Source organism: Symphalangus syndactylus, chromosome 3 (genome assembly GCF_028878055.3).
Source record: "Symphalangus syndactylus isolate Jambi chromosome 3, NHGRI_mSymSyn1-v2.1_pri, whole genome shotgun sequence".
NCBI lineage: Eukaryota > Metazoa > Chordata > Mammalia > Primates > Hylobatidae > Symphalangus > Symphalangus syndactylus.
The window spans coordinates 67553305-67580678 of NC_072425.2; the positions used below are offsets into that span (position 1 = coordinate 67553305).

Genomic DNA, 27374 nt, shown 5'->3' on the forward strand with positions numbered 1-27374 from the left:
GTCTTCCAGAATGAGCTGTGGGTGGCAAGAACTGCTCTAGGGCAGAAGCTGATAAAAATGCTGGGTAAAATATTCTGATCTCTACATGTGGGCTTTGTATCAAATTTATCTTAAAATTTGTTGAACTTTACAAGGGAGATTAATTGGTATGAGGAGATAAATGTGCCTCTGTTAAGACATGCATATTAACACTAATTTTGTTAACTGGAATTTTGACTCCTAGAAGAAAATGTTACTTATCTAGACAACATAGAGTTGACAAAACCAGACTGATTTTTAGAGTGATAGTGGCATGGACTTGGAAATGATATAATAATAATACCACCACTACCACCTACTACAATGTCTTGACATCCAATAAAAGGGGTAGAAAAAGTAATTGTGATAGATGAAACATATAGATAGATAGATAGATAGATAGATAGATAGATAGATAGATGGCTAGATAAAAATAAAAAGACATGTGGATTCTCTTCTTTTTCAAAGGTTTGCCAGTAAGCATGGAGATGAATGTGGAATTACTGAAAGGTCTCATACTGAGAATTTGGTTATATTTCTCTGCCTTTCTCTTAGTTTACTGGGCCCCCTGCTAGTGGCCTGTGTCTCCATTTAAATTTTCTTCAAGAACCCAACTACTCCCTCTCAGAGTATGAACATGTAGGATAAGCAAAGAGTTTTTCTGCCTCATGCGTACGACCCCATTTAAATCCTTCTCACTCTGGTAAGTGAGCCGCATTTGCAGATGGGGAACACAGTCTCAGAGAGGGAACTGGCTTTCTCAAAGTTACGTGGTAAAGACTGGGGCTGGAACCTAGTTCTTGTGACATCAACTTCAGAACAGGTCCTCCCAGGAGAGGCTCAGGCCATATGCCTGATTTACATATTGCTTCTTCCCCACTCAAGTTTCAATATCAGGATTTAGATAGAACCCTCCATTCATTAGGAAAAATAACTTGCCATACATAAGTTGTTAACACTTATTATGCAATTGTGATTCAGTATTAGCATGACAGGAGGGAGAAAACCCACTTTGTTGGAGTGGCTTTGTGCTTTGTATGCTATAGCAGTGGCTGATTCCTTCCTTTCATTCAACAAATATGTACTAAATGTTTACTATGTGCCAGACTGTTTTATACACTGGAAACATAACTGAACAAAACCATCAAAAAGCCCTGCCTTCTTAATGCTAGAAAGGGGAGACAGATGATTAAGATGTTAAAACTGTGACAAGCTGGTGATGGTGTGAGAGTAAAGGCCATTTAGTTTATGCACAAATTCCATGTCACTGAACCCCACATTCTCTCAGTGATAGTTAGGATTATTGCTGTACATTCATAGTAATTTTTAAAGCACCTTTATTTTTAACATTCCCATAAAAAAAAAGTTTATTATTGTGACTCTACAATTCTCTACCTCTCTCCTATCTCCTGTTTTCTCTGGTTGCCACAGATCTGTTTTCTAAGAGACTTGTTAATAAAAAATGTTTTTTATGATTTAAGAAATCAATAGACATCACAATCTGATAGTCTGTAGGCTGAAGCTGGCTCGTAAATTAATTTCTACTGACTGACATTCTGAATTTTTAAAAATGAATTGTAATAATTAAATTTCACAAATAATACCCCAAATCTAGATTTATAGCTTCTCTTGAGTAATTAAAAGTGTGGTTTTTTTTTTTTTTTTTTCCAAGACAGAATCTTGCTCTGTCCCCCATGCTGGAGTGCAGTGGTACAATCTTGGCTCACTGCAAGCTCCGCCTCCCAGGTTCACACCATTCTCCTGTCTCAGCCTCCCGAGTAGCTGGGACTACAGGCACCTGCCACTATGCCTGGCTAATTTTGTTGTATTTTTAGTAGAGATGGGGTTTCACCGTGTTAGCCAGGATGGTCTCGATCTCCTGACCTCATGATCCGCCCGCCTTGGCCTCCCAAAGTGCTGGGATTACGGGCATGAACCATCGCACCCAGCCCTTTAATTTAAAGTTTTAACTACACTGGGCCTGAATTTTTACATGTGAACCATTGGCTGGAGCTGAGTGACAGGCATCCCATTTAGACGTAACATATGTGCCTTCCCCTGTCCCCACAGTCCCCACCCACCCTGCCTCAATTGTCCTAATTTTCTGCCAATTTTATAAAGATATGTGAGTTTGTTACTCTTAAAGAAGAGAATGTGTATTATATATAAATGTATTTATTTACATTTTAGCCCCTGCACAATTTATATATATGCATATACTTAAATTTATATACAAATATATATTTCTATGTTATCTATTTATTTAAATTTTAATCATATGTAATATATATTTATATATACAAATGGTGCAGGGTCTAAAATGAGACATAAAATAAAGCATGAGATGTTTCAAGTAGGATAACAAGAGGTTAAAAAATATTAGGGGCCACTCAGAGGATAATGCTCTATTAATTGGGTTCAGGAAAATTTGATTATGAATGCCAAGTGGTTTAGTGAGGCCAGAAGACTCCCATTCCTTTTACCAGTTACCCCCAGGCTGGAGAAAATGTAATTGTATTCTTTCCTCTCGCTATTTTCAGTAATTCAGTCAACTTTTTTCTTGGTAGGTCAGTCCACCAGGGGTTCTGTGTTTACCAGTACTGAACATACCAAGAACTGAATTCAACTACTTCACTGAGACAAGGTTTATCTTAGAAGAGCTAAATATTTCCGAATCATTCCACATATTCCGGGATGAAATTAACCTGCATCAGCTAAATGATGAAGGGAAGTTATCGATAACACTTGTTGGCAGCAATGTGCTGGCGAGGTAAGATCCATTGTGAAGCTCTGAGGTTTAATCCCTCAATGAAGGTTCTTCTGGGCAAAGTGTCACTTTACTCAGGACTTTTGTGGTTTAGACAGATGTATTAAAAGCAGAGGACATACTGGTCATGGTGGCTCACGCCTGTAATCCCAGAACTTTCGGAGGCCAAGGTGGACGGATCACTTGAGGCCAGGAGTTCGAGACCAGCCTGACCAACATGGTGAAACCTTGTCTCTACTAAAAATGCAAAAATGAGCTAGGGTGGTGGTGCATGCCTGTAATCCCAGCTACTTGGAGGCTGAGGCACGAGAATTGCCTGAACCCAGGAGGCGGAGGTTATAGTGAGCCGAGATCGCACCACTGCACTCCAGCCTGGACGAAAGAGTGAGACTGCTTCAAAAAACAAAAAAAAAAAACAAACCCCCAAATCCCAAAACAACAACAACAACAGCAGCAGCAGCAAAGCAGAGGACATGCAGAGGAAAGGGAATATCTTCTTCTCTTATGGCAAAATTTGGGTCATGCTAATCCTTTATTTTTACTTTTGCATTTCAGATATGAAATCTTTAAGTGTAAAGTTCTTGTAAAATCGACCAAATTATAGGGGTTTTTTTGTTTTGTTTTGTTTTGTTTTTTTGAGACAGAGTCTTGCTCTGTCACCCAGGCTGGCGTGCATTGGCTCCATCTCGGCTCACTGCAGCCTCTACCTCCCAGGTTCAAGCGATTCTCTTGCCTCAGCCTCCTAAGTAGCTAGGATTACAGGCACTCACCACCACGCCTGGCTGATTTTTGTAGTTTTAGTAGAGACAGGGTTTCACCATGTTGGCCAGGCTGGTCTTGAACTCCTGACCTCAAGTGATCTGTCCACCTCAGCCTCCCAAAGTGCTGGGATTACAGGTGTGAGCCATCACACCCGGCCTAAAATTATAGTTTTTAAACCATTTCAAACACTTTCTTATAGCAATACAATAGTCTTATGTATTGATGCCGAACATGTGTAATAAAAATTGAAATTAAACACTAGATAAAACTGAATCGTTCTTAGGAAAGAAATCTCAGTAGTGAAATGGAAAAATATCTAGAGATGGGCTATGAAGGTCATTTGATTATTGATTTATTCATTCATAGCATGTTATACTACAAGAGAAGGATTGATTTTTTTGAATATTCATGTAGCTCAAACTTTTTATTTTATGGACAAGGAACTTGAAACTCAGTGTCACAAATGACTTGTCCAAAGAACCACATGCAGGCTTGACATGGTGGCTCATGCCTGTAATTCCAGCATTTTGGGAGGCCAAGGCAGGAGGTTCACTTGAGCCCAGGAGTTTGAGATCAGCCTGGGAAACATGGTGAGACCCTGTCTCCACAAAAAATACAAAAAAAATTAGCCGGGCATAGTGGTACGTACGTGTGGTCCCAGCTACTAGGAGGCTGAGGTGAAAGGATCACCTGAGCCGGGGAGGTTGAGGCTGCAATTGCATCTCTTGGTTGAGCTGTGATTACACCACTGCACTCCAGCCTAGATGACAGAGCTAGACCCTGTCTCAGAAAACAAAACAGAACAAATAACAACAACAAAAACAAAGAACCACATGTAGTTAGTAGAAGAGTGGGGATTAGAACTTGTATATTCTGACTCTTTCAATAAATACTTAAGCATTGCTAACTCATGCAAGAATCTACAGGTGCCTAAGGAGGAATAAGACAAATTCTCTGCCATCAAGGACTTTATGAAGATGTCCTTTTGATGAGCTTTCTACTGCTACTGAATGAAGATTCACCAGCTAAGCACTTCAGTAGTTTAAAATGTTAGTTTTTCACAGTTTGGCAATTTGCAAGTTGTTGATAACCTTAACCAGTGGACACTGACCTTAGCATACATGAAATAAAAGCTTTTCTGTTTAATAATTTTGTATTTAACTTTTTAAGAAGCATATTTAGGTATGAATGTATTGTGATATCTATCATGCAATTCATTTACTTATGAGGAGTTTTGAAAATAACCTGCCCGTGTGGCTGCTTTTATCCTCATGCTGTTTGAAACAAATGAAATTTTTTTGAATAATATTTATCAATCATTGACACGTGGCTAAAGGTTCTGGGTAGTTTATTTGACTGACTTCAACTGTTGGTATTCAGGAAATCGTATGCTTGACTAAATTTACGTGTTAACTATTTCTTTTTTCTTTTTTGAGATGGATTCTTGCTCTGTCACCCAGGCTGGAGTGCAGTGGCACGATCTCAGCTCACTGCAGCCTCCACCTCCCAGGTTCAAGCAATTCTCTTGCTTTGGCCTCCTGAGTAGCTAGGATTACAGGCATCTGCCACCACACCCAGCTAATTTTTGTATTTTTAGTAGAGACAGGGTTTCGCCGTGTTGGTCAGGCTGGTTTCAAACTCCTGACCTCAGGTGATCCGCCTGCCTCAGCCTCCCAAAGCGCTGGGATTACAGGCGTGAGCCACCATGCCCAGCCATGTTAACTTTTTGAAACCAGCGAATACAAAGAGACACAGATAAATACGATGCAATTGGAATGTGAATTGTGGAACGAGTGTGTGTCAATCAAAATCTGAGGAATAGTTTTGTTACCAATTAAAATGGAAAAATTTAGACTGATTTTGAGGCTGGGATTGTGGACTCTAGCTCTAGAATTGTTTATGAAATAGCATGCTTTTCAAAAATAAGTTGAAATCTTTATTTCTTTCATTGCCATTCATTTGTTTTTGACAGGCAGAAAGAATAAAGTTGGATTGATCCAAACTTTTCTTCCTGCCTTTGCTAAAAGCCAGCTCTGTCTCACATATGAAGAGTAACGGTGGAAGGAAAATAGGCCCAGTAGTGTTTTTTCTACACCACGGTGACTGGATTTGCAAGCTTTGGAGCCAGGTTATTTGCTAGTCTACTCACTAGTCTACCAGCTAGTGTACTCACTAAATGTGTGACATTGCACAAATTTCTTAACGTCTTTGTGCCTCAGTTTTTTTTTAACTTATACAATGGGAATTTTTCTAGTGTCATTTTCTAGTGTTGTTTTTAGTGCATTTTATACATTTTATAGAACTCTTTTTTTTTTTTTTTTTTTTCTGAGACAGAGTCTCGCTCTATTGCCCAGGCTGGAGTGCAGTGGCACGGTCTTGGCTCACTGCAACCTCAGCCTCCATGGTTCAAGTGATTCTCCTGCCTCAGCCTCCCAGGTAGCTGGGATTACAGGCAGCTGCCACCATGCCCGGCTAATTTTTTGTATTTTTAGTAGAGACGAGGTTTCACCATGTTGGCCAGGCTGGTCTTAAACTCCTGACCTCATGATTTGCCCGCTTCGGCCTCCCAAGGTGCTGGGATTACAGTCGTGAGCCACCGTGCCCAGCCTGTAGAATTCATTTTATAGTGTTATTTTCTAGTATAAAATATGATAATACACCTAAAGTATTTATAATAGTATCCGGCCTGTGGTGGAAGCTCAATAATGTTAGCTACTATTATTTTCCAAGAGCGCAGCACAGGATAAAGCTGGTAAGGTATGAAGGTATTTTAAGAATTTGGGGAAAGTAAATAGTTTAAATGAAATGTGAAAATACGTAGAATAAGGCTCCTGTCTTCTGAGTTGTGTGAGTTCCCTCATATTTTTGGTCATTGAGAGGAAGCCATTTGTGTGACAGCAGAGATTTAAACATTCCAAAAAGTAATAAGACATGCCATATCCCTTTCTCTTCCTCCCCTCCATTTGCTTTACAGTGAAGACAAAACTTTAGAATCAGCAGTTGTCAAAGTCATTAATCCGGTTGAGCAGAGCGATGCCAACGTTGAGTTCCGAGAGTCTTCCTCTTCTCTTGTGCTAAAGGAGATTCTCCAGGAGGCTCCTGAGCTCATCACCGAGCAACTGGCTCATCGCCTCAGAGGTGAGAGATGGCTCTTCCTATTAAATACTGGAAGGCTTAATGGAGTGTCTCCCAGCCTGCTCATGTAGAAAGAATGCGATCCATTCTTGGGTTAACAATTTCTTTAAAGACCACGGGAAGCTTCATCAGAGAGGCAGGGAGTAAAGAGTTTGTTAAAGAGTAGCATTATATTGAATATTAAAAATGTGCATTTAAAAATAGGCATGAGGGGCCTTTGCTGTTTCACTAGACAAGAATATTAAATGGAACTGCTGCACCTCTGTTAGGGAGCTGGAATAGCACCTCTGGCCATTTTAATCACTGCCAGAGGTGATTCTTGCCCCAAGACAGCATGATAGGGACCAAAATGCCAAGTTCCTAGGTTGAAATATCTGCTGATACTCTTCCATGCTTGGTTTATAGCATACTGTTTGGATGGCAAAATACGTACCCTTCATTTTGGTGATACTGTGTCAGGGCTTTTATAGTCAGATTTGCTCCCCTGTCTTGTAACATATTCTGTCTTCACTCAAACTGTTTTAAGCCCTGGGGTCCTGAACACACCATCATCAGTTACTCTAGTAATCTCTCTTTCATCTCGATTAGTGGAGCCACCTGCTTCCAAAGAGTGGTTTTCAAGCTAGAAATTGTCAGTCGACTTTGGAACCACAAAATTACCACAGAAATTCCATTATTTACTTACAGAGGACACTGTTCTGGTTTTTGTATAAAGCATTTCCCTCCCCGCACCACCAATCCATTTTGAACATGGTAGACAGAGATTTTTCTCAAAAGTATTTAACACAGGAAAGTGAAACACAGTGATGAACAGATTGAAATAATTCTAAAAGAAGACCAAAAGTATGTTGACTCAACTCTTTTAAGGACTCTGTCCTTCAATTCCTCTGTCTCTTCCACAGTTTGGAGGGGAAAAGGTCCAAGAGGTGTATAATTCTTGTAAAGGTTTAGAACTGATGGCCTTTGTAAATCTGCTTTAAATATTTTCCTGGCAATGAATGTCTGTAAAAATGCTCTATGGGAAACTGTGCCCTCAACTAAACTAAGTAAGCACAATCATTTATCTTTGTGAGACAGCAGAAGGAAAACGAAGGTAATTGGGGATCTCAGCCAAGAGGAAAGTTGTTCAACAGCACAAATGTGTGGTGCAGCCAAGCACTAGAGAATATTTTGTTTAAATATCTTGTAAACTAAGAAGTTTGGTTAATTGTTGTGAAAATACATGCGTTATGTAGTAGAAAATAAATGTAGTCAATAAGCAGCTCATTATCATAATTTTCTACAAATAGTAAAATAATATGAAACAAATACATTGGCACAAAGATATGACTGTTGTTGGTAGTGATAACAATGATATTCAGATTTAGGGAATTCAGACCCTTTTGTTAATTATCTTGGTTTTAGTTTGCAGAGCTACCAAAAAAATAGAACAATGGTAAAAGATTTTGCTTCTTTCTCTTTAAATTTTTTTAATTTTTTTTTTTTTTTTTTTTTTTTTTTTAGAGAGGGGGGTCTCACCATATTGCCCAGGCTAGTCTTGAACTCCTGGGCTCAAGCCATCCACCGGCTTTAGTCTCCCAAAGTGCTATAATTAAAGGTGCGAGCTACCACACCTAGCTGGATTTTGCTTTTCTTAATATCAGATGTTTTTCTTGAGGTTAGGCTCGAAGTGGCATTGGGAAGCTGGCAGAATGTGGACATCACTTCCTTATCTCTTGGAAATTGGAATGTGAGAGGATGAAGAGCTTCTACCTGTGAAGCCTGCCAATACTGTTACTGTCATAAAAGAGCCAGAGTCATTAAACCCTGGGAGGCAGAAGACATACGGGGCTTCTGATGGTGGAAAGAGGGCTCTGGAGACCTTTTGCCAATGCATATGTGTGTGTATGTGTGTGCGTGTGTGTGTACGTATGTGGAGGGGAGATGGAACACTACCAAATAGTTTTGGCGAGAGGGAATGTATTAGTCTGTTTTGCATTGCTGTAAAGGAATATCTGAGATGGGGTAATTTAGAAAGAGGTTTATTTCACTCATGCTTCTGTAGGCTGTAGGAAAAGCATAGTGCTGGCATCTGCTTCTAGTGAGGACCTCAGGAAACTTCCATACATGGCAGGAAGCAAAGGAGGAGCTGGCATATGACATGGGAAGGGAGGGAGCAAGAGACTGGGGAGGTCCCAGACCTTTTTTAACAACCAGATCTCAGGTGAACTCATTACCGCAGGGAGGGCACCAAGCCATTCATGAGGGATTGGCCCCTCTGACTCAAACACCTCTCACCAGGCCCCACCTCCAACATTGGAGATCACATTTCAACATGAGATTTGGAGGGGACACACATCCAAACCATATCACGGAACTAAAGGATGGTTATATAGGGAATCTGCCTTTTAAAGAGGTTAACTCAAATGTTCAGAGGTAAAAAGTATGTTGGGGTAATAGGTCAATTTTTAAAAGCTCCTGAATTGTTAGTAAATACAAAAAAGGAATCAAGTAGGCTGGGCGTGGTGGCTCACGCCTGTAATCCTAGCACCTTGGGAGGCCGAGGAGGGCAGATCACTTAAGGTCAGGAGTTTGAGACCAGCCTGGCCAACATGGTGAAACCTCGTCTCTACTAGAAATACAAAAATTAGCCGGTGTGGTGGCAGACGCCTGTAATCCCAGCTACTTGGGAGGCTGAGGCAGGAGAATAGCTTGAACCCAGGAGGTGAAGGTTGCAGTGAGCCGAGATCACGCCATTGCACTCCAGCCTGGGGCACAAGGGTGAAACTCCATCTCAAAACAAAAAAACAAAACAAAACAAAACACACAAAAAAACAAGGAATCAAGTCAAATTTTGCTGTCGTCACTGAATTCAAACTTAGAATTTATAGTTTTCCAGTTATGTAGTAACATCAAACCTAAAAGGACTTGTTTTCTCTGTTCCTATAAATAACTTTAGCGTTCTTTATTTTCATAATATGAGCAGTTCTCTTTCGAAAGGGTTCTCTTTATAAGCAGCTACCATGTTACTTTGGATTTTTGGGTGCTGTAAGTAATCATTACTTTGATGCACATTTTTAGAACTTTTTAAAAATTATACTTTAAGTTCTGGGATACAGGTGCAGAACATGCAGGTTTGTTACATAGGTATACATGTGCCATGGTAGTTTGCTGCACCCATCAATCCATCACCTACATTAGGTATTCCTCCTAATGCTCTCCCTCCCCTAGCCCCCACCCCCAACAGGCCCCAGTGTGTGATATTCCCGCCCTGTGTCCATGTGTTCTCATTGTTCAGCTCCCACTTATGAGTGAGAACATGTGGTGTTTGGTCTTCTGTTTCCGCGTTAGTTTGTTGAGAATGATGGTTTCCAGCTTCATCAGTGTCCCTGTAAAGGACATGAGCTCATCCTTTTTTTTTTTGGCTGCATAGTATTTCATGGTGTATATGTGCCACATTTTCTTTATCCAGCCTATCATTGATGGCCATTTGGGTTGGTTCCAAGTCTTTGTGAATAGTGTGGCAATAAGCATATGTGTGCATGTGTCTTTATAGTAGAATGATTTATAATCCTTTGGGTATATATCCAGTAATGGGATTGCTGGATCAAATGGTATTTTTTGTTCTAGATCCTTGAGGAATCGCCACACTGTCTTCCACAATGCTGGAACTAATTTACACTCCCACCAAAAGTGTAAAAGTGTTCCTATTTCTCCACATCCCCTCCAGCATCTGTTGTTCCCTGGCTTTTTAATGATGGCCATTCTAACTGGCATGAGATGGGATCTCATTGTGGTTTTGATTTGCATTTCTCTAATGACGAGTGATGATGAGCTCTTTTTCCATATGTTTGTTGACCACATAAATGTCTTCTTTTGAGAAGTGTCTGTTCATATCCTTTGCCTAGTTTTTGTTGGGGTTGTTTGTTTTATTCTTGTAAATATGTTAAATTCCTTGTAGATTCTGGACATTAGCCCTTTGTCAGGTGGATAGATTGCAGAATTTTTCTCCCATTCTGTAGGTTGCCTGTTCATTCTGATGATAGTTTCTTTTGCTGTGCAGAAGCTCTTTAGTTTAATTAGATCCCATTTGTCAATTTTGGCTTTTGTTGCCATTGCTTTTGATTTTTTAGTCATAGAGTCTTTGCCCATGCCTATGTCCTGAATGATATTGCCTAGGTTTTCTTCTAGAGTTATGGTTTTAGATCTTATGTTTAAGTCTTTAATCTATCTTGAGTTAATTTTTGTAAGGTGTAAGGAAGGGGTCCAGTTTCAGTTTTCTGCGTATGGCTAGCCAGTTTTCCCAACACCATTTATTAAATAGGCAATCCTTTCCCCACTGCTTGTTTTTGTCAGGTTTGTCAAAAATCAGATGGTTGTAGATGTGTGGCATTATTTCTGAGGCCTCTGTTCTGTTCCATTGGTCTATATCTGTTTTGGTACCAGTACCAGGCTGTTTGGTTACTGTAGCCTTGTACTATAGTTCGAAGTCAGATAGCGTGATATCTCAATTTTGTTCTTTTTGCTTAGGATTGTCTTGGCTATATGGGTTCCTTTTTGGTTCCATATGAAATTTAAAGTAGTTTTTTTGAGTTCTGTGAAGAAAGTCACTGGTAACTTTCTTCTCAGATGGGGATTCAATAGGGATAGCAGATTCAGTAGGGATGGAGCCAGCAGGCAGGAACGTTTAAGTCTGCTGAAGCTGCGCCCACAGCCGCCCCTTCCCCCAAGTGCTCTGTCCCAGGGAGATGGGAATTTTATCTATAAGCCCCTGAATGGGGCTGCTGCTTTTCTTTGAGAGATGCCTTGTGCAGAGAGGAGGAATCTAGAGAGGCATTCTGGCTACAGCGGCTTTGCAGTGCTGTGGTGGGCTCTGCCCAGTCTGAACTTCCCTGCTGCTTTGTTTACACTGTGAGGGGAAAACCACCTACTCAAGCCTCAGTAATGGCAGACTCAAGCATCCCATTTTGACTTCAGACTGCTGTGCTGGCAGCGAGAATTTCAAGCCAGTGGATCTTAGCTTGCTGGGCTCCATAGGGTGGGATCCACTGAGCTAGACCACTTGGCTCCCTGGCTTCAGCCCCCTTTCTAGGGGAGTGAACAGTTCTGTCTCGCTGGCGTTCCAGGTGCCACTGGGGTATGAAAAAAAACTCCTTCAGCTAGCTCAGTGTCTGCCCAAATGGCCACCCAGTTTTGCACTTGAAACCCAGGGCCTTGGTGGTGTAGGCATCCAAGGGAATCTCCTGGTCTGTGAGTTGCGAAGAACATGGCAAAAGCGTAGTATTTGGGCTGGAATGCCCCGTTCCTCATGGCAAGGTCCCTCACGGCTTTCCTTGGCTAGGGGAGGGAGTTCCCCGACCCCTTGTGCTTCCTGGGTGAGGCGACACCCCACCCTGCTTTGGCTCACCCTCCATGGCTGGGCTGACCAGTCCCAATGTCTAACCAGTCCCAATGTCTAACCAGTCCCAATGAGATGAGCCAGGTACCTCAGTTGGAAATGCAGACGTCACCCCCCTTCTGCATTGATCTCGTTGGGAGCTGCAGACCGGAGCTGTTCCTATTCAATCATCTTGCCAGCCACCTAGGGACAATCTTTTTTTTTTTTTGAGAGGAAGTCTCGCACTTGTTGCCCAGGCTGGTGTGCAATGGTGCAATCTTGTCTCACTGCAAACTCCGCCTCTCGGCTTCAAGCGATTCTCCTGCGTCAGCCTCTCGAGTAGCTGGGATTACAGGTGCCTGCCACAAAGCCCGGCTAATTTTTGTATTTTTAGCAGAGACTGGGTTTCGCCATGTTGGCCAGGCTGGTCTTGAACTCCTGACCTCAGGTGATCTGCCCACCTCAGCCTCCCAAAGTGCTGGGATTACAGGCCTGAGCCACCACTCCCGGCCTAGAACAAATTTTTATGTATTCTTCTAGGTCTTGAAAGAATGCTGATATTTTATGCACATCTTTGCCATAAGAAATGTTAGAAAATGTCTGTTTCCAGATGTCATGAGACTAGATATTTGTGGCTGAGGCTTGAAAGAGTCTTTAAAAGCATCATAATTAGAACTCAATGGACAATATATTATTATAAACATTGTACCAAAAAACTCTAAATTTACTATGAGCTAAGTACTTCATCAATTTGATTGTGCTTTGCTTTTCATTCCCATGGCCGTATCCTAGAATGCATCATGCTTGGGCATGCTGGTGTGCTGTAAATGGATTTCAGGTGGGCCAAGATATTGATTCCTTTGGTTCTTGGAGAAGGTCCTATGTATGGCTCTGAGCCCACTGTGCTCAGAAGTAAAAAAAGGTCACTTTCAGTGTGTTCCTTGATGTGCAAAAGGTTGGGCCAACTCTTCCTTCGTCTTGCTTGTTAGCTTCTTTTCCTCTGCTCAGTTGCTAAGTGTTGGGTGCCTGAAACTTGTCCTTTTTCTCTTTTTTGCTATCTTTAAGTGACTTTGTTTAGTTCCAAGACTTTAAATATTATACACAGGCTGATGACTGCCTGTATCTCCAACTGTGACCTCTTTTTAGAATTCCAGATTTATATCCAATGCCCACGTTACATCTTCACATGCTTGTCTAATTAGCACCACATCCTTAACACGGCTGCAGTAGAACCTTTTAGTTTCTTGTACCTCCAAACCTGCCTTTATTCCAATTTCTTCATTTCAGTAAACCACCCAATTGCTTAAGCCATCATCTAGTAGTTATACATGATTCTTTCCTTTGCCTTCTGCTCCACATTAATCCATCAGCAGTCCTGCTGACCCTCCATCTAGAACATAACATGACTCCCTCTACATTTTCCATGATCACTGCTAGTGACTCAGTTCAAGCCTCCATTCTGCCTCTCTTTGACTACTGTCTTAGCTGCCTGACTGTTGCCCTATCTCCTCCATAAAACCTATTGCCATGAAGTCTTCAGAATGACCTTGTAAATTGTAAGTCAGGTCATTTCAACCTCTGGCTTCAAACCTGTCTCACTCAAAATCCAAGCATCCTACCTCTACCCCTAGAGACCACCACATCATCTCTCCTCTGCCTATTCTCACATCCCTTGATAAGATTTCCCCCTTTTCCCACCGTGTTCCAGGCACAAGAGTCTTTCAGCTTTTCAAATGTGCCAAACTCTTTCCACTCTTGAGGATTTACATAAGCCGTTCCCTCCTTCTGGAATGTTTGTTTCATCTATAGTATCTCACCATCTCTCTTTCTACCTATCAGGAGCCTCCTCTTCCCTCTTGCTTCCTCACTCCAGGATGTAACTTCGTGAGAAAAGAGACTTTCTGTGTTGTGTGCACTGCTTCACTGTTGTGTCTCTGGTACCTAGAACAGTACGTGGCACAGAGTAGGCCTTCAATAAACACTGTCATAAAAGGAATTTTGCAACATTGTTTATGTGCTATTTTTATGACTGTATTGATTTAGTTAATGCTATGATACTTTAATTTCCATCCCCTTCAGTCCATCCTTCTAACATTCTTAATGTGTAGAATTTGGACATTATTCCTTCTAGTTTAAAAAAAAACAAACTCCTGTTTTTAGCTTTAAGAAATCCTAGTGTTTTATAAGTATTTATTTTTATTTTCACTATTTGGTTATATAAATAAGTAAATAAATAAATGTATTTTAGCCCTTTTGTGCAGTATAATACTTTGTACCAAAAAGAATGCAAAACATGTATGTAAAAGGACATGTAAACAGTTCAAGGAATTATCACAAAGTGAGCACCCTTTTAACAATTATCCTGGTAAAGAAAAAGACCTTTTGGTGCTCCTTCCCACCACTGCTCACTCCCTTCCTAACTAGCGTTAACCAGTATTCTCATTTTTGTGATACACTCTTCTTTGCTTTTCTTTATAGTTTTAACATCCCTGTGTGTACCCCATAGCAGTACAGATGGGTTCTGGCTGTATTTTTTTTTTTTTTTTTTTGAGACAGAGTTTCGCTCTTGTTGCCCAGGCTGCAGTGCAATGACGCAATCTCAGCTCACTGCAACCTCTGCCTTCCAGGTTCAAGCAATTCTCCTGCCTCAGCCTCCCAGCCTCCCAAGTAACTGGGATTACAGGCATCTGCCACCATGCCCCACTAACTTTTGTGTCTTTAGTAGAGATGGGGTTTCACCATATTGTTCAGGCTGGTCTTGAACTCTTGGCCCCCCAAAGTGGGATTACAGGCATGAGCCACCGTGCCCAGCCTCTGCCTGTATTTGTATGATATACAAATGGCATCATACAGTATATATTACTCATCGTTTTTAGATCTCTACCTTTGTATTAAATGGAGTATCTACTTGTCTAGGTTTATCTATCTATTTTATTATTTTTGCCCTTCCTTCTTCCATAAAATATCTGAGGAGGCTTACAAAAATGCATGCAGTATAATAAAAGAGAAAAAAAGGTCGAGTTCAGGAAAAATAAAAACTAGTATAGAAAGGAATAGGATCAGATACAATTATAAATTTGGAGGAATAAAAATAGTATTTGGTGGCCGGGCGCGGTGGCTCATGCCTGTAATTCTAGCACTCTGGGAGGCCAAGGCGGGCGGATCACGAGGTCAGGAGATCGAGACCATCCTGGCTAACACAGTGAAACTCCGTCTCTACTAAAAATACAAAAAATTAGCCTGGCATGGTGGCGGGTGCCTGTAGTCCCAGCTATTTGGGAGGTTGAGGCAGGAGAATGGCCTTAACCCGGCAGGCGGAGCTTGCAGTGAGCCGAGATCGCGCCACTGCACTCCAGCCTGGGCAACAGAGGGAGACTCCCATCTCAAAAAAAAAAAAATAGTATTTGGTTTGAAACTTTGGATATGAGCTTCCTGGAGCCAATGAAAAAATTAAAATATGATTAATTATAATCATATTTTTACTGAAATAAACACATATACTAGTTTCTCATTTTAAAAAGATACAACTAAGTCTAAATTTTTTTTTGTATCAGTCTTGAAAAGACACCTGATAATGCCATAGATATACCCCTGCTCTATCCTTTTCCACATGCAATGGGGCCATATACAGGAATTGTTCACAGCATGTCAGATACTTCCTGCTCCTCAATCAGTGTATGGAGATTGCTTTAATAACCTTATTATTATTATTATTATTATTATTATTATTTGAGACGGAGTCTCACTGTGTCACCAGTCCGGAGTGCAATGGCACAATCTTGGCTCACTGCAACCTCCGCCTCCTGGGTTCAAGCGATTCTCCTGCCTCAGCCTCCCGAGTAGTTGGGACTGCAGGCGCCCGCCACCACGCCCGGCTAATTTTTGTATTTTTAGTAGAGACGGGGTTTCACCATGTTGGCCAGGATGGTCTCAATCTCTTGACCTTGTGATCCGCCCGCCTTGGCCTCCCAAAGTTCTGGGATTACAGCCGTGAGCCACCGTGCCTGGCCAATAACTTTATTTTTTAATCAGCTTTACCTTTAGTCTAGCAACCTCATTTTCTGCTCCAAATTTCTTTTCTATACATGCTGATGTTTTTCTCTAAATCTAAAAAATGCATATTTAAATTCAATCATATTTGAATCTTTTTAGTCTTATACACAGCTGTAGCTACATAGCAATGTTTGCATTACGGTATATTATTTTATTCAAACATTGAGGTAGAACTTGATTATTACGAATGTTGTTAAAAAGATCATTTGTATACTAGTTAGAGGTATGTGTCATGTTGCCAGCATAGAAATAACGTGCTTGTGTTTTTCTAATAACATCCCCCGTCACTCTGCTTTGGGCCCTAGCAGGATAGTCATGGATAAATGTCAATAGGTGACTCATCTATGACCAAAATGTGTTCAGGCTTTGTGGGGGATTTAACAAAATAGAAATAATTTGCACTTTTCACAATTAATACTTCTTACGTTAGCTAGGTCTTGCTGTTGCCTTTTAGTAGGATATACCCACAAACTTAGAAATTTCAGGAAACAAATCATTAGTATCCACATTCATTTGGAAAGGCACTTACTTATGTAGCATTACTTTCTAATTATTTGTATAAGAAGGGAACGTGCTCATAAAGATGAGATCATAAATGGCCCTGGGTTTTGGAAACAAAATCTTTTAGCTTCTCCCTTTCCTTGCCCACCTATTTTTGCTGGGGTTCTTCTTTGTTTCTTTGCTTTTTTTCTCTTCTCCCTTTTCTCCTTCTCCTGTTCTTGGGCTTCTCCCTCCCCCTATCTGATTCTAAGATTTTTTTGTGTTCATTTTCCAAGGCATGAACTTTCCATAAAGTCACATCATACAGTCATGGTGGCTAAAGTTGGTGCTTAGTTATGCCCTGGGTTTGTGCCAAAAGTGAACAGTTACAGACCCGCCAGACTCCTCCATCTGTATTCTTTTATTTCTCCAGAGATGTGTGCTAGAGGACTACTGCCAAATTTAAGATCCATTAAATTGCTGAATCATCACATTGGGGATTGTGTGCGTGCACATTTGTATTTGTGTGCGTGTGTGTTTCTGGGAACCAGCTGGCAATGAGGTTTCAGCCACTGATTACCAGGCATGCTTAGATCAAGACCACACTTTACCCAAATGTCCTTTCACTTTTATTTGTGTAAGGCCTTGACAGGAGCCACAAGACAAAGAGAGAAAGAAGAGCAATTGTTCTTAGCCTAGGACTAAGTGAAAAACTAATATCCCAGGTTTTTAAAATTTAAACAAACTCTCTCCTTCCTATTGGTAGTTTCATTTGACCTTTAATAAAGAATAGTTGCTTGCTATTTTAGTAGCCTGGATTAACAGCTTCAAAAAGATCCTTTTAAGGAGGTCAAATAGGAAAGGAACAGAGCCAGATATTTTTTTCTTCTCTCTCTCTTGCCCAAAGAGTGAATCATCTCTCTCCTGAAATGGTTACAAAATCCAGAGGGAATTACATTGCCTGTTTTGCTTAGGAAGACGGAGGGCTGTTTCATTTAGGAAGAAGATACTGGCGGTAGGGGAAAGAAGTGATTGTTTCTGCTAGTTATAAAACCAAAATGATTCCTCAACTTCAGAGTGTTCACTATTTCTTCTGTCACACAAAGATAATCTTTATTCTTAAATTTAGACATTTTAAAGTTATGAAAATAGTAGGCAGTTAATTGGCTTCTTTTTATACCTCTTCAGACAAAAACGTAAACTAAGTTGTATTTCTTTTTCCTCCTTCCATTTTCCTCCTCCCTCTTTCTGTTATTCATTCCTTAATTTTTTTCAATATGAAAAAAAATCAATCCTATGTAAAAAAAATCAATCCTATGTAAAAAAAAAAAAAAAAGATTTAAGACCCTTCTTTTCTATTAAGAATTTGTCATGCAGAATATGCCTTTATTGTGTTGAATGTTTTCCCCCAACAATTTCTGACTTCATTAGATCATGTTTAATATTAATGCACTGCAATTGCTTTTGGCAAGAGGTCCTTCACTTCTCCATTCTTTTGAGCAAAGAATATTGTGTTTGCTTTCTTTTCTAATGGAATGAAGTGTTTGTTACTATTTCCTCATAATTGCTTTCTTTGTTGCTTGCTGTTAATCGCTCCTTCCCTCTACCTTGCCTATAAATAGCTAAGATACTTTGGGGTACGTCCTTATGGATTTCAGTATTTCTTTCGTTCTGCAAAATTTGCCGTAAGTTAGGTCAGTGCTTGCTACAAAAATAGGTTTGAATTTGCTGAGAGGTGTCTCTGGCTGCTGTAAGTCATGATACAGAAAAATAAGTTTGTAATTAAATGGGTTTCTAATGTAAGGTAGAAAAATTTGCCATAGATGAGTTCCTGGGATAAAGTTGGGCTGCAGCTGTTCTTGTGCAGTAAAAATCGCTCAGAGTATCATGAGCATTTTTCTGAGTTAGTTTTAATACTTTTATCAGTATATCATCTCCTTTGTAATAGTTATATCAAACTTAACTATAAGCCAATATCAGATGTCTGTTTTCACTAAATTATTCCATAGGTCTCTGTTTAATGTAGTTATCTGTTAGGTCAATTTCTTAATACTGCCTTTGCATTTTATGTCTTTAAAAAATAAGATCCCCAAATCAAAGAAATTGGATTCTTGGTTTGACTGTAAGCCAGGGCACATGAAGTATTTAATATTTTGATTCTATCACATTTCTAAATTTTTGATTTTTAATTATTTGTGATTATTTATGGAAATACAGGTAATTTTGTATTATTGACCTTAATGCAGCAAACTTGCTAAATTTATTGACTATCCTGAGCTCATTTGTAGATTCTCTGAGCTTTTCTTGCACACATAATTGTGTCATCTATGAGGAAAGACAGTGTTTATTCTTTATTTTCCTTTATTTATACTTTCTACTTCTTTTGCTTGCCTTATTGTACTCTGGTTAGGATTCACAGTGTGGTGTTGAGTAAGAATAACAATAATAGGCATCTTGGGGCCGGGAGTGGTGGCTCACACCTGTAATCCCAGCACTTTGGGAGGCTGAGGTGGGCGGATCACCTGAGGTCAGGGGTTTGAGACCAGACTGGCCAACATGGTGAAACCCCATCTCTCCTAAAAATACAAAAATTAGCCAGGTGTGGTGGCGCATGCCTGTAATCCTAGCTACTCGGGAGACTGACGCAGGAGAATCGCTTGAACTTGGGAGGCGGAAGTTGCAGTGAGCCAAGATTGCAGCCACTGCACTCTGGCCTGGGCGACCAAGCAAGACTCCATCCTAAAAACAACAACAACAACAACAACAACAACAACAACAACAACAACAACACCTGGCATCTTGGTCTCATTCCTGATTTGAAGTGGAAGCCTTTCAGTATTCCACAATTAACTGTGACGTCTGCTTTCTGTATTTGTTTTGTTGTTGTTGTTGTTGTTGTTTTTTCTTTTTTATGGAGTCTCGCTCTGTCACCCAGGCTGGAGTGCAGTGGCGCGATCTCGGCTCACTGCAAGCTCTGCCTCCTGGGTTCATGGCATTCTCCTGCCTCAGCCTCCCAAGTAGCTGGGACTACAGGCGCCCGCCACCACGCCCGGCTAATTTTTTGTATTTTTAGTAGAGACAGGGTTTCACCGTGTTAGCCAGGATGGTCTCAATCTCCAGACCTCGTGATCTGTCCACCTCGGCCTCCCAAAGTGCTGGGATTACAGGCATGAGCCACTGTGCCTGGCCTGTATTTGGTTTTTATAAATGCCATTCATCAAATAAGGAAGTTGTCTTCTATTTCTACTTGACTAAGATTTCACATAATGATTAACTTTGGGATTTTCTGAAGTAGTTTTACTACTTGATATCTATCTATCTAGGTGATCATAGGATTTTTCCTCTTTATTAATATGATCAATTCTAACTGATTGCTGTTTGAATGTTAATTTGTACTTTGATTCTTGGGGGAGCCCTACTTGCTGGCTATGCAATATCCTATTATAAATTGTTGAATTTGACTTGGGACTAGTTTTAAGAAAAGTTTTTTGCATCTATGTTTATGTCAGAGACTTGCCTTTGTTCTTTCTTGTAATGCCTTATCAGGTATTGGTATTAAGGTTTTGCTAGATTCATAAAATTCATAAAATGAAGATATAATTCCATTGTCTTTAGACTTTTGGGAAATCTCTCATTTTCTATTCTTTGGAGTAATTTGTGTAAAATTAAAATTTCTTAAATATTTGGAATTATGAACTTAACTATGGATTCATTTTTAAATAGATGCAAAACTATTCCAGTTATTTCTTTTTCTGCCAGTTTTGACAAGTTGAATTTTTCTAGTGGTGTCCATGTCTTCTAAAATTTAAAACTTATTAAAACCAAGTTGTTAATATCTTTTAATGTCAGTAGAATCTATAGTTATGTCACAATTTCATTATTAATATTGGCAAACTATGTCTTCTTTCTCTCCTGTCTCTTTTTTTCTTGAGTTGTTTTCAAAACTACTTATATTAGTTTTTTCCAGAAATCAAAGTTTTGTTTTATTGATTTCTTCCGTATGTGTTTGTTTCCTTCATCTTTAAGTTTTGGTCTTGTGTTTATTATATTTGTCCTTCTACCTTTTTTCTTGGGTGAATTTAATGTGTGTGTGTTTTTTTAACACTTAGGCTTTTAAGGGTATAAAATTTCCTTAGAGCACAACTTGAGTTGAATCTCACACTTTAAAATGTCATATTTTCATTCTCATTTAGTTAAAAGTATTATAGATTCTGATTTACATTGTGATTTCTTCTTTTACCATGAGTTATTTAGAAGTGCATTGTTTTTACTTTGTTATTGTTTTTAGACTATTTTTCAAGTAGCCACAGACTATAACTCTATAGTGGCCACCTTTTGAAATTTATTAGAACTTGAACTCTGCTTCAACAGATGGTCAATTTTGGTAAATGTTTCATTTGCACTAGAAAAGAAAGTATAGTCCACCACTGTTGATAACAATTTAATATATGTTAATTAGGTCAAGTTTGTTACTCCTGGTGGTCAAATGTTCTATATTTTTGCATACCTTTTCCTGCTGGTTCTTTGAGTTGCTGCGAGAGATGTGTTAAAATTTCCCACTGTGACTGTGTACTTATCTCATTTTTCATCTAGTTTTTTCAGTTTTTGCTTTATATATTTAGAAGCTATGCTATTAGTGCATACAAATTTAGAATTGATGTATCTTCTGGAGGATTGACCCCTTATTAATATAGAAATATTTGTCTTAATCTCATGTAATTCTTCTTGTTTTGTAGTCTGTTTTGTTTGATATTAGCATATTACACCAACTTTCTTGTGATTGGTGTTAGCATGTTTATATTTTTCTATCCTTTTACTTTCAACATTCCAATGATTATATTTAAGGTGTGCTCTGGTAAACAGTATATTGTCATTTTGGTTTCTAAAATTCAGTTTGATAATATTTATCTTTTAATCAAAGTGCTTTGTCTCTGTGTTTAATGTAATTGCTGTTACATCTGGGTTTAAATTTATTATTTTGCTGTTTGTTTCCTACTTGTCACACATTTTCTTCTTTTCCTCTCATTTCTTTACTGCTATATACTAAATAAGTGTTTCTGATATTCTTTTAGAGGTTACAATAGCAATTACAACATACAGTTAAAATATCATATAAATTGATAATTTTATCATTTCCCTGACAATCTAAGAACCTAAAACACCTTCTCTCTACTTAGCCTCTCCTCAGTTTGTTACTATTAAAATGTATTTTAATTATCCATATATAATATTTTAAACTGTTTAAAATATTACTATAATTTTAAGCTCTTTAAAATATTACTATAATTATTTTATACAGTGAATGTTGAATTTATTCTTACCCACATATTTACATTGTCCAATGTTTTTCTTTTCTTCCTGCATTTCTTTGTTTCCTTATGGGATAATTTTTTCTGCCTTCACTGTTTCTTTTGGTGTAGATCTTGTGACACATACTTTCAGCTTTTTTTCATTTTTTTCTGAAATGCCTTTATTTTGCCTTCTTTTAGAATTTATTGGCCAGGCATGTTGGCTCATGCCTGTAATCCCAGCACTTTGGGAGGTCGAGGCAGGCAGATCACGAGGTCAGGAGATCGAGACCCTCCTGGCTAACATGGTGAAACCCCATCTCTACTAAAAATGCAAAAAATTAGCTGGGCGTGATGGTGGGCACCTGTAGTCCCAGCTACTCGGGAGGCTGAGGCAGGAGAATGGCGTGAACCCGGGAGGCAGAGCTTGCAGTGAGCCGAGATCATGCAACTGCACTCCAGCCTGGGCAACAGAGCGAGACTCCATCTCAAAAAAAAAACAAATAAAAATTTGTTTTCACTCAGTATGGAATTCTAGATGGGCAATTATTTTATATTAGCCCTTTGAGGGTATAATTCCTTGGTCTTTAGACTTTCATCATTTTAGTTGAGAAGTCAGTCATACTTTTAATGCCCTTTTTACTCTGATTGGTTTAATTTTTTTTTCCTCTCTATAATTTTTTTTAGCAGTTTTACTATCAGGCATCTAGAGGTGTTTGTCTTCATCTTTATCCTGATTTCGGCTCATAGTTTTTCTTTTTCTTTTTTTTTTTTTTTTTTTGAGACTGAGTCTCACTGTATCGCTCAGGCTGGAGTGCAGTGGCACGATCTCAGCTCATTGCAACTTCTATCTCCCGGGTTCAAGTGATTCTTGTGTGTCAGCCTCCAGAGTAGCTGGGATTGCAGGCACCCACTGTCATGCCCGGCTAGTTTTTGTATTTATAGTAGAGACGGAGTTTCACCATGTTGGTCAGGCTGGTCTCAAACTCCTGACGTCAAATGATCCACCCACCTCCACCTCTAAAGTGCTAGGATTACAGATGTGAGCCACCGTGCCCAACCCATAGTCTATCTTTAATGTTTGAGCAATGTCTTTCATTAATTTTGAAAAATTAGTATACCAATTGCCTTTTCAAATATTGCTTCAGCTTCATTCTCTCCTCTCCAAGGGGAACTACTGCCTATCTGTTAGACTTTGCTCCATTTCTCCATCTTTCTTAAGCTCATCTCTGTATTTTTCATCACTTTTTCTCTCCATGCTTCAGTATGGTTATTTTCTTCTGACCTATTTTCTAATTCACTAATCTTTTCCCCGCTGCATCTAATCTGCTATAAAAACATTTGAGTTCTAAATTAAGTTATTAAATTGACAGTTTTAAAATTTCATTTGATTATTTTACTCACAGATTCTAATTCTCTATTGTAATTCTTCAGCTATTTTTAAAATCCCCTCTGATTCTGTTTCTATTCTTTTCCTCACGAGTTTATTCTTCTAGAGTTTCCAGTCATTTCTTCTATTTCCTTTATGATTGGTAATTTGTTATGGATGGCTGAATAGTGTATATGAAAAATGTAGAGATGATGAGACTAGAGATAACAAAATTCTTTTGCTCTCAAGAGGATTTACTTTTGAACCCCAAAGACAGTTAGAAAAGTGGCAGATAAAAAAACTATTCTCTGCTTAAGCCAATTCAAATCAGGATTTCGGTCCTCAGGAAGACTGATCAATTTTTGCTTCACCCTTCTCCCTGGGCAGGGATTGGTGTAGGTCCAGACAGTAAATATTTTAGGCTTTCTGGGCCTACAGTCTCTGCTGAAACTACTCAACTCTGTCAATATAGTACAAAAGCATCTATAAACAATATGCGAATTAATGAACGTGGCTGTGTTCCAATAAAACTTCATTTATAGAAACAGGCAATTAGCCAGATTTTATCTCCAGACTGTAGTTTTCCAACCCTTGTCCTAGGATATAACTCTCTAGGGGTCCCGTCTCAAAACCGGGTTACTTAGCTAAGACTCCTTTTCTGTAGAGGGCCCTAAACTTTAGTTTTTGTCTCCATAGGCTGTTAAACTTCTGTTAGATTTGCTGACTTTTTCAGTCTATTGGCTTATTTTATCACTTATGAATTAGCAAATATCCTATGAGGAAAAGCAACACCAAATGTTGGGCTCACTTCTCTGCACTTACCCTCTCTCCAGGACCTTAGCTTCCAAGACAGTTACTTGGGTAACTCTGTGATACTTTCACAGATTTTTAAAAACTTGATCTAGCTTTTATCCTTGTTCTTAGTACAAGCAGTCTATCAGAGCGAGAGGCAGATGAAGATCTTTTCTGAAATTCATATTTACCATTGCCTTAATAAAGAGGGGAATTTTTTGTTTGTTTGTTTTGTTTTGTTTTTGTTTTTGTTTCTGTCTCCTAGGCTGGAGTGAAGTGGCGTGATCTCAGCTCACTGCAACCTCCGCCTCCCGAATTCAAGCAATTCTCCTGCCTCAGCCTCCCGAGTAGCTGGGATTACAGGCGCCCACCACCACATCCAGATAATTTTTAGTATTTTTAGTAGAGATGGGGTTTTGCCATGTTGGGCAGGCTGGTCTTAAACTCCTGACCTCAGGTGATCCACCAGCCTCGGCCTCCCAAAGTGCTGGGATTACAGGCATGAGCCGCTGCGCCTGGCCGGAAAAAATAATCTTTATAGTGTGAGTTTTATGTCAGAGATTGACAGACCACAGTGTATACACAAAATCTAGCTGGCTGCCCTCCATCTTCAAATGACTGTTGAAATGGAATCTGTTTAGTTCTGTGTGCTGACTGTTCTTTCCTTCGTTCTTATCCAAAACAGCCTCCTTACTGATTCTCCCCGTATTCCTTATCTAAAATTTTCTCTACATGAGAGCCAGAGTGATTCTTATAAAACATAAATGTGAGCATGTTACTTTCCCTACTTAAAACTCTTGAAAGATTCCTCATCCCTCTTAAAATATAAAAGACAAACTTTAAGGTGGCTTGTAAGGCCCTTCATGGTCTTGCCTCTTCTATCTCTGCAACCTACTTTTTCATCATTTCCCTTGCTAAAATCATACCATCTACCTGGAATTAATTGCTTTCTATTCCTTGAACTGGCCCAATTCCTCCCACCTCAGTGCCTTTGCACAGGCTCTTTCTGGGTTGTGACCTCCCTCTTGCCTTTGCCTTAAGTCCCTAGTTATCCTTCAAGCTCAGCTTAGGTTAACTGTCTCTAGGAAGACTCCTCTGAACCCTAGATATTGGCCTAGATTCAGAGTACTATGTATTTCACCCATAATATTTCTTATTCTCTGCTATTGAAAATGTCTGTGCTTACTTATTTGTAACCTCTAATCTCCCGTGAGCTTCAAGAGGCAAGGTTGTCTCCAGCCTAATCTTGAATTGTTAGCATCGAGCACAGTGCCTGGCGCATAAAAGGCACTCAGTAATTGTTTGTGAGGGAATGAATGGATGAAATGCTTTAAATATATTTAGCAATATTTACTTTTCTTTATGATGTTTACATTCATTTGATGCTTAGTATAACACTGTGAGCTGGGAAAGCAGTATTATTCCTGTTTTAAAAATGGGAAACTGGAAACAGAGGCCAGATGACTTGCTTGGGACTTTCCAGCATGTTTGATGGTAAACGTAGACCTCAACTCTAGGTTCTGTAGGTCTCAGGCCATGTGTTTGGATTGGGTACCATAGTTTTCCCTCACTGGATACTATATTTCCCCTTTTACCTTCTTTTCTCTTTTATTTATTTTCCATTTTCCCTCCCCCATGACTGGCATTAAGGCTACACTGAAACAGAGATGGTAGTACTTTGATTAGTCAACAGATTTGGGGATTTTTAGAGAGCTTAATCATTCATCATTAAGCAAAACTTCTCTCTCCGTGGTGACCCTGTGTTAATCTGGGCTTGGAATGCAGGGAAGAGTAAGGGTACGTATGGGGTGCTAACTCCTCCCTTTCAAGATGAAATTATCCACAGAAGTCACAGGAGTTTGTGCAAGGTCTTTCATACTGGAAAATTACTTTGTAATTTAAACCTGTGATTTAGACCCAGCTTGTGAGTCCTTATAATTAGATAATTGTAAATGACTTTAAAACTGTGTATGATGCTTGGGAGATCAGAAATGGACGTCAGGTTAGCCACCTTGTCAGATTCCTCAGCTGTTGACAGTGGGATTATACATTCATTTAGTGTGAAAAGGAAGAAGTTTGTATGTAAAATTAATAATATAATGAGTGGAAACTGTATTCTCTGTGGTCCTTTAAAGGAAATAAGGCTGATTGGACTTTTAAATAGTTTACCACTAACTTCCTTTTTGAAATCACTTAAGACCGATGCATATCTTTTTGTGTGTTTGCGTGGAGTTAGGGGAAGCTACACATTTTTGTCCTTTTTCTATGAATTCTATGCCATAGAGTATGCTAGGGTCAGTTAAGTTGTAGAGAGCAGTACTTGGAGAATAATGAAGCTGGATGATGGTTCAATTGTTTTCTAAAAATTGGCTCTTGAATGTTACATGTGGAGGACTCTGGTCCAGGTGAGAGACAGAAATGGAAAGCTTAGATTGAGAGGCCAGGAAACACTGATTTTCCTGGCCCCTGTTCTGGCTTGGCTGGAAAGCTTTAAGAGCATTTTTATTCATACCTTTCAGGTAGCATTCTTTTCAAGTGGATGACCATGGAATCAGAGAAGATCTCAGAGAAGCAGGAGGAAATTCTTTCTATCCTGGAAGAAAAATTTCCTAACTTGCCTCCAAGAGAGGACATCATCAGCGTCCTACAGGAGACCCAGTTCAGTGCTCAGGGTGAGTGACTCTGTCCCCAGCTCTCTCGTCCCTCCCGAGTAGGGATGGTTTGTGGCATGGAGTATCATCAGACCTGAGAAGGTATATTTGTTTCTTTGTTTGTTTTTTATGCAGTATCGCTCTATCTCCCAGGCTAGAGTGCAGTAGTATGATCTTGGCTCACTGCAACCTCCACCTCCCGGGTTCAAGCGATTCTCATGCCTCAGTCTCCCAAGTAGCTGGGATTACAGGCATGCACCACCACAGTCAGCTAATTTTTGGCATTTTTAGTAGAGGCAGGGTTTGACCATGTTGGCCAGGCTGGTCTCGAACTCCTGGCCTCAAGTCATCCACCTGCATTGGCCTCCTAAAGTGCTGGGATTACAGGTGTGAGCCACCACGCCTGGCTGAGAAGGTACATTTGAACGTGTTTCACCTTCTTCCTATTGCTTGTGCTGGTGGAAGGTTTTCAAGCATCTAATGTTGGCTGCCCTGGAAATAGACAGCTTGTACTGTGGCCTCTCCTCTGAGGCCTTTGTGTCTGGATGTGTGGTTAATTCATGTGTCTAGTGCACATCTCAGGTGCATTATTACATGCAATCCTTATGCTGATAGGATTCTATTTTGAGAAGATGGAAGGAGCAATATCAAGCACAATGGGATTTCATAATTCAATTAGTTTGAGAAGGAAATGAGTGAGAAG

General features: G+C 39.6%; 1 protein-coding gene across 7 annotated transcripts in view; it reads left to right on the plus strand.

Moving 5' to 3' along the window:
• PRUNE2 (prune homolog 2 with BCH domain) overlaps positions 1–27374 on the plus strand; it is a 296547-nt gene that overhangs the window by 51118 nt on the left and 218055 nt on the right. For all 7 annotated transcript variants that reach the window (XM_055272205.2, XM_055272210.2, XM_055272206.2 and 4 more), the window contains exons 3-5: positions 2586–2788; positions 6522–6685; positions 26540–26692. In XM_055272205.2, the coding sequence (XP_055128180.1) occupies positions 2586–2788; positions 6522–6685; positions 26540–26692 (520 nt within the window). The remainder of the gene's footprint in view (positions 1–2585; positions 2789–6521; positions 6686–26539; positions 26693–27374) is intronic.